This window comes from Abrus precatorius, unplaced genomic scaffold (genome assembly GCF_003935025.1).
Source record: "Abrus precatorius isolate BTA unplaced genomic scaffold, Abrus_2018 Scaffold9, whole genome shotgun sequence".
Classification (NCBI taxonomy): Eukaryota; Viridiplantae; Streptophyta; class Magnoliopsida; order Fabales; family Fabaceae; genus Abrus; species Abrus precatorius.
Genome location: NW_020874439.1, coordinates 19,241,034 through 19,247,505, shown reverse-complemented (window position 1 = coordinate 19,247,505; position 6,472 = coordinate 19,241,034). Strand labels below are relative to the sequence as shown.

Sequence of the window (6,472 nt, the reverse complement as noted above, 5' to 3'; positions counted from 1 at the left end):
ATTTGGTTAACTCAAAAACGAAAATAATAATTTTATTCAAGAATACACATACATCAAAATTTTCTGTAATTACGTTATAGAAGTAAACGTAATTATATGAGAATTTAACGTGAAACCATGCGTGCCCTTAAATCCTTAAAATGTATGATTACCTTACACGTTGAGTCAAGAAAGATGGCAAATTTTTATTTCTCAAATTTGTTTCCGTTTTGTTTAATTTTACATGACATAATAGTAGTCATAAACCAGTCGTATCGATTTCCCTCTCATCCTTTCCCATGTCATCATCAGTCACTTTCACAATTAACAGTTCCTTTTTTTCACTTTTATCTGTTTAATAAAAGAGACAAGAATAAAATAAATATAAAGAAAGCAACATTCAAAAAGAGGACAATACACAATGTTTGCAGGTTAAAAACAATCTTATTGAAAGACAGAGTCATACGAGGCATGTACTTCCATATACCTTAAGCTATTCATTAATCCCTGCACTGATGATTTGCAATTATAGTGCAAATTTTGTAACAGAGAGCTATTTATTGGTGCTAATAAAATGCCTCCACAAGGGCTCTTTTGATTACCTTGAGTATGCCATCCGCCTTAGAGATCTGTAACTCTGCTCTCCATGTCTTTCATATGCAAATTCTAGATGAGGTATGGAGTGATAAAGTACGTCATCTACACATTTCCAGTACCTTTTCCTCCAAGATTTATAGAGTATAAGAGGCAAAACAACAATTCCAATTCCAAAAGTGAATCCTAGTTCAACTGATATAAAATTCCAATTAATGGAATTCTTTGTATCAACATTGGAAGTTGAAGCTGGAGTCCCTTGCTCTCTATCACCACCACAATTTGGGGTCAATGGTGGTCCACACAACCCATCATTGCCTTTGAATGAGTCAGCTAGAAAAGACTGAATTTGGGTACCTGTTGGTATTCTCCCCATGAGATAATTACATGATAGGTTCAAGAATGAAAGAAAAGATAACTTTGCTATTTGTGTGGGAATTTTGCCACTCAAATTGTTGTATGACAAGTCCAAGGATTCAAGATCTTTCAGATTTCCAAAAGAGGATGGGATTTGGCCTGAGAAAGCATTGTGAGATAGATTAAGTATGTAGAGAGCATTTAGCTGTCCAAGACTTTCTGGTATTAGTCCCTCAAATTTGTTGCATGACAAGTCAATGGCAGTGAAGATGGTTAGGATCTTTACTAAGTCCATTTTTCGCTCTTTGCTTGTGACTGTCACCCTGTCTTGGTAATAAACTTGATCATATTTTAGGAGTTGAAATTGAAGATGACCTAGCTTGGACTTGCTCCCATAATTTTCATCAGCTATCATTGCTTTCGAAGTTTCAAAGAATGACAATGGAATTTTACCACCAAAATTGTTGTATGCAAGGTCAAAAATCTGAAGTTGTGGCCATGCTACCTTGGTTCCAACACATTTGAGGTTGCCATGCAAATTGTTGGACCGCAAAATAAGAACACGTAAGGTGGATATGTCCTTCAACCAACAGGGGAACTGATCGTGTATCTGGTTGTCTCCAATGTCTAAAATCTCCAAGGTGGCACAATTAGCCAGATATTTTGGAAGCTTTCCTTGTATAGAATTTCCATTTAAATGGAGTGTTCTCAAGTAACACAAGCCAGGAAAAGTATCAATGGTGCCATTTAGTTTGTTCCTCCCTAAATCTAGTATGCTAAGACTTCCATTCATTGCAATCAAGCATTTCGGAATTGTTCCAGTCAAAGAATTAAGTGAGAGGTCCAACACTTGAAGATTTGAAGCATTGCATATGGATTCTGGGATATTGCCGTGCAAATTATTGTTTGCGAAAAGGAGAAACATAGTGTTGATAAGAAATTGACCAATTTTTGTTGGGATGATAGAGCTCAAATTGTTATTTGAAAAATCTAAATAAATTAATGATTGTGGTAGAGTTGGAAGTGGTCCTTGGAGAAGGTTGGAATGAAAATCAAGTATGGATAAATAAGACAGATTGTTCAAAGCAGGTTCTTCCCAGTCAGTCAGGTAGTTGTGGGAAAGATTTATGTGATCTATAAAAATATTATTCCAAATCCATTGTGGTATAGTGCCAGAAATATGGTTATTTGAAAGGTCAATGACTGTTAGTGAATGGTTTTTCAAGAATCGTGGAAATGTTGTCAACTTGCAAGAAGCCAAACTTACCCGTTTCAATTGTGGAAATAATGGTGATGGAAACAGTGGGGTGGATGTATCAATTATTGTCAAGTTGTTGTATGAAATGTCAAGTGTAGTAAGGTTTCTTAGCATGCTAAGCATATTGAGCTCTATGGTGTCGCTAAACTTGTTGAAAGAGAGTACAAGATCTTGAAGATTTTTGAGTTGAAACAGAGAATCGGGAATAGGCCCTTCTAAATGATTGCCACTCAAATGAAGCGATTGTACTCCAGAGGAGGCATTTATGAAATCTTTTAGTTGACCTTCAAATTCATTATTGGAAAGTGCTACATATCTCAGTGATGGGAACATGAATATAGAGGAGGGAATCATTCCAGTGAAAGAGTTATCAAAGAGGAAAACACTTTGGAGATTTTGGCACATACCTAAGGATGAAATTGAGCCAGCAAAGCTATTCCCTGACAGATCTATATCAACAAGTTGGGTGAGATTTGATAATGAGTCAGGCAGTGTTCCATTAAATTGAGATGAATAAAGGTCTAGAGTGGACAAGTGTTTCAAATTGCCAATGGAATTTGGAAGTGGACCAGAGAAACTTGTGTAACCAACTATCAAGGTCTGGAGAGATCCATTCAGTGGGAAATATGGGAAGAACCCATGAAGATCAGTGTTATATGATACATCAATAAAGGATAATGTTGGGATTTGGAAGATATTTTGTGGAAACATTCCAATCAATTCACAACCAGCAAGACTCAAGGTTGTCAGGTTTCTGAAATTTGCAAAAGTTTCTGGCACTGTAGATGATAAGTAGTTATCATCAAGATGAATGGCTGAGAGATTCTCAAGTGTTGTTAGAGAAGAGTGAAGGGGCCCCGAGAGGTTACAGTCAATCATGCTCAGTTCTTGCAGAGATGGAATTTGCAACAATGCAGCATGCCATTTTTGTCCATGAGCTGATATAATCACACCATCCAGATAAAGTTGTTTTATCTTTGTCAGGTTTTGGACTATCTTTCCTAGACTTGGGTTTTCTAGTTTCATTAATTCTCCTGCTGAGAGATCAAGAGTAACCAACCTTGTGAGTTGAGAGATCTCTATTGGAATCTGCCCCACAAAGCCAGCATATGCCAAATTCAGATAAGTTAAATTCTGTAACTTATTGAATGAGGGTGGAATCTCTGAATTGAAGTAATTGTTAGCCAAATTCAAATGCTGGAGATGTTGGAGACTGAAAAGGCTACTTGAATTGTCAAATCCACCAGAGATTGACTCCCCACTCAGATCAAGACCAATAATAACATGTCTCTCCTCATCACAGGTTACACCCCTCCACTCACAACAAGCAGTGCTTTGATTCCACCACTTTAGCTTGCTCGAACTTTCATGTTCAAATTTAAGGTTGTTCTTCAGTTCCAGCAGCAATGATCGTTGATCCTCACGACATTGGGCAAAGACGACAGAGATGTAGCACAGCATGAAAGAAAAACATGAAATTAATGGAATTCTCATTGGTGTCTATTCAGAGAGAAAGCTACACAAAGATTGAAGAAGTGAAGAAACTAAGGCAAAGGAGGAGGTTGAAGAAACATAGGATACATCGTCAAAGTAAACCAAGTTCTGTCAAGTCAATGAAGCGATAGTCTAAAAGTAGTTTCCTTTTATTTTTCTCTTAATTATTTCCCAGTTTTGTGCTATTGGCAATGTGATCCCACCATAAAGTTGGAGAGGAATAGGAAGTCAAGCTAATAAAATGGATTTGGTCAAAAACTGTAGACTGCTGTAGTTGTTTTGGAATATCTGTGCAAGGAATTCCATTGTTTTAGAGTTTAGCCCCCACTTTTGTAGAATTGATTCGTTTTTTATTAAAGCTTCTCAGAAATAAGAGACTAAAGGACTTCATGTCAAAAATAAAGTTTTTATTATTAAAGAATGTTATCAATAATAGAGTAAGCAAGTAAGAGAGAGAAATTTTTTTTTTCTGACAACCATAAAGATGATGAGGAAGAATGGAGTCGGAGCATCTCATGTTGCAATCTTGGATAATATGGCATTCTTAATGCCGATACTACCCATAATTATGTCAAGTGACATCCTCTACCCTAATCGTTGATTTAAATTTTAAAAATGAGTATCTACACTTGTTAGGATGATACTCATTTAAAAAAAAAAAATTCAATATCATCTCGTCAAAAAATAATCCTAAACAAAAAATATGTTTTACAAATGTCTTATTTAGATAATTTGTTTTTAAATTAATCTAGCAAAAATGACCCATTATTTCACTCAATTTTAGTGTCTTGTGTTAGTTGATGGACTAATTTTGTTTATGATACACATCTTATTTTATATTATTTTTAAAGTAAATTTTTACGTTTCACCTATCAATGATAATCACCCGTGTATTTAATCAATTACTAGAAATAAGAATGAGTTGCTTACAAGTTTAACATTAGTCTAGTTCTTTATAAGTCAACACAATAATCTTTAATAGGAGCATGCACAAAATATACTTAATAGGCAAATAACAGTGTTGATTTCTTGGCGTATAAACAGTTTTTTAGTTTTAAAACTTAACAGTACCAGGTAAAGAAGTTTAGCATTGTTACTTGATCAATAATTTAAAAGCACACTTTGTCTTTCCACAAATTACAATACGTGTAATATCTTTCCAAATTTTAATCACTCCTTTAAAAAAATTACATTCTTCGCAATCCTTTATACAATGTATATGTTTATAGTTCATTTTTGTGTTTTTTCTTAGAGAAACTCTTATCTTTCCATAACATTTCTTTTAGAAATTTTTAATATCTTGTCATATAATTGATGTAATTTAAATACACATATTTAATGATTGAAAACAATAAGAAAAACTCAAATTTGATGATTTAAATTTAAATTATTTAGTCATTAATTAGATCGCTAAGATATAACAAATTATTTTATCAAAATGGCATTTCAATTCATGATTTTATTCATAATTAAATATCAAGTTATTAAATAATTTATTATATTTTAATAACTAAATTTATATTTTATTTTTGTGACTAAAATATCAGTCACTCATTTATTTTATTTATTTATTAATAATAATTATCAGTAACTAGTTGTAAAAATATTTTTTATTCAGTTGCTAAAATCGATCTTGATGAATTCTTTTCTTGTGCTAATTGACGTCCCTTGAGATGTATTTTTGAGAAGCATGAATAGTAAAAGTAAAAACCAACAGAATGATAAAATTAATTTACATAATATCACGTATAATATCAATTTTTAATTATGTAAATAACATAATTGATTTCTATATATCGTCTATCTACCATCTTTAGAAAAAAAAAAAAATCCTCCAACGATGATAAATATTTTTTTTTCTGCAACTCAATCAGTTGGTAGGAAGTCAAACATCAGCTTTGAACATATACAATATAGTTAAACTTTTCTATTGGAGATGAATAAAAAATACTAAGAGAAATGGATAAGAATAAAATAGAATAAAAGTAGAATATGTTATTATCTTATTTTATGTTTGATGCATGTTAAGATAAAAAAGCTAGATACATCATTATATTATCACATTTTTTTTATATTCTAAATTTCGTACGTGATAAAATTTATACTAAAGAAAAGAACATGCCAAATCAATAAATATTAATTTATAAAATAAAATTATCATATTATGTTGCTTAAATAAATGTTAAAAATAAAATTATAAAAAGTATTTTATAGTATATTTGATTTCCTTTATAAAAATAATTTTTAGTTTTTAAAAATAAATTACATTATTTTTATTTTTTTCCACCAAACAAGCTTATATACCTTGAATGTTAGCGGGGCAAAATTAGTGTGGGAAAAATAACTGAGCGAGGGTATAAAAAATCAAAAGAGGGGAAGAGGATAAATAAAGCTAGTAAATGATGACAAGTTCAGCTATGTAATTACAGTGAAAATTCTACTAGCAAACTATTATTTTGTAAATTATTTTCACTTGATGGGCTTCATTAAATTAATGATTCATTTAAGTCCATAATATTTTATATCATTACTATTTTAACATAAAATAAAATAAATATTTATTTTTACTTTCATGTGTCTATTATTAGTATTTTAAAAAAATTATATAAAATAACTTTATCATTAATAAGAAATATTTTAAACAAAAATAACTTAAATAGACGTTCTTTGATAGCTGAAACAGGATGTCTTTTAAAAGTTCAAGTATATCGACTCTGCAATTAAACTGGGGTAAAGGAAATGGGAATTGAAGGATACATTAATACCCACTTTATTTATTACACTCACTGA

The 6,472-nt window shown here is 31.6% G+C and overlaps 1 protein-coding gene across 1 annotated transcript; it reads right to left on the bottom strand.

Moving 5' to 3' along the window:
- Positions 1-577: 577 nt before the first annotated feature.
- LOC113850937 (receptor-like protein 7) lies at positions 578-3,649 on the bottom strand. Its single transcript, XM_027481446.1, has one exon. It carries the CDS (start codon positions 3,647-3,649, stop codon positions 578-580), a length of 3,072 nt encoding a protein of 1,023 aa, XP_027337247.1.
- Positions 3,650-6,472: the final 2,823 nt, after the last annotated feature.

Coding starts and splice junctions, on each gene's coding strand:
- LOC113850937 (XM_027481446.1), bottom strand. CDS start 3,649: ATGCTGTGCTACATCTCTGTCGTCTTTGCCCAATGTCGTGAGGATCAA.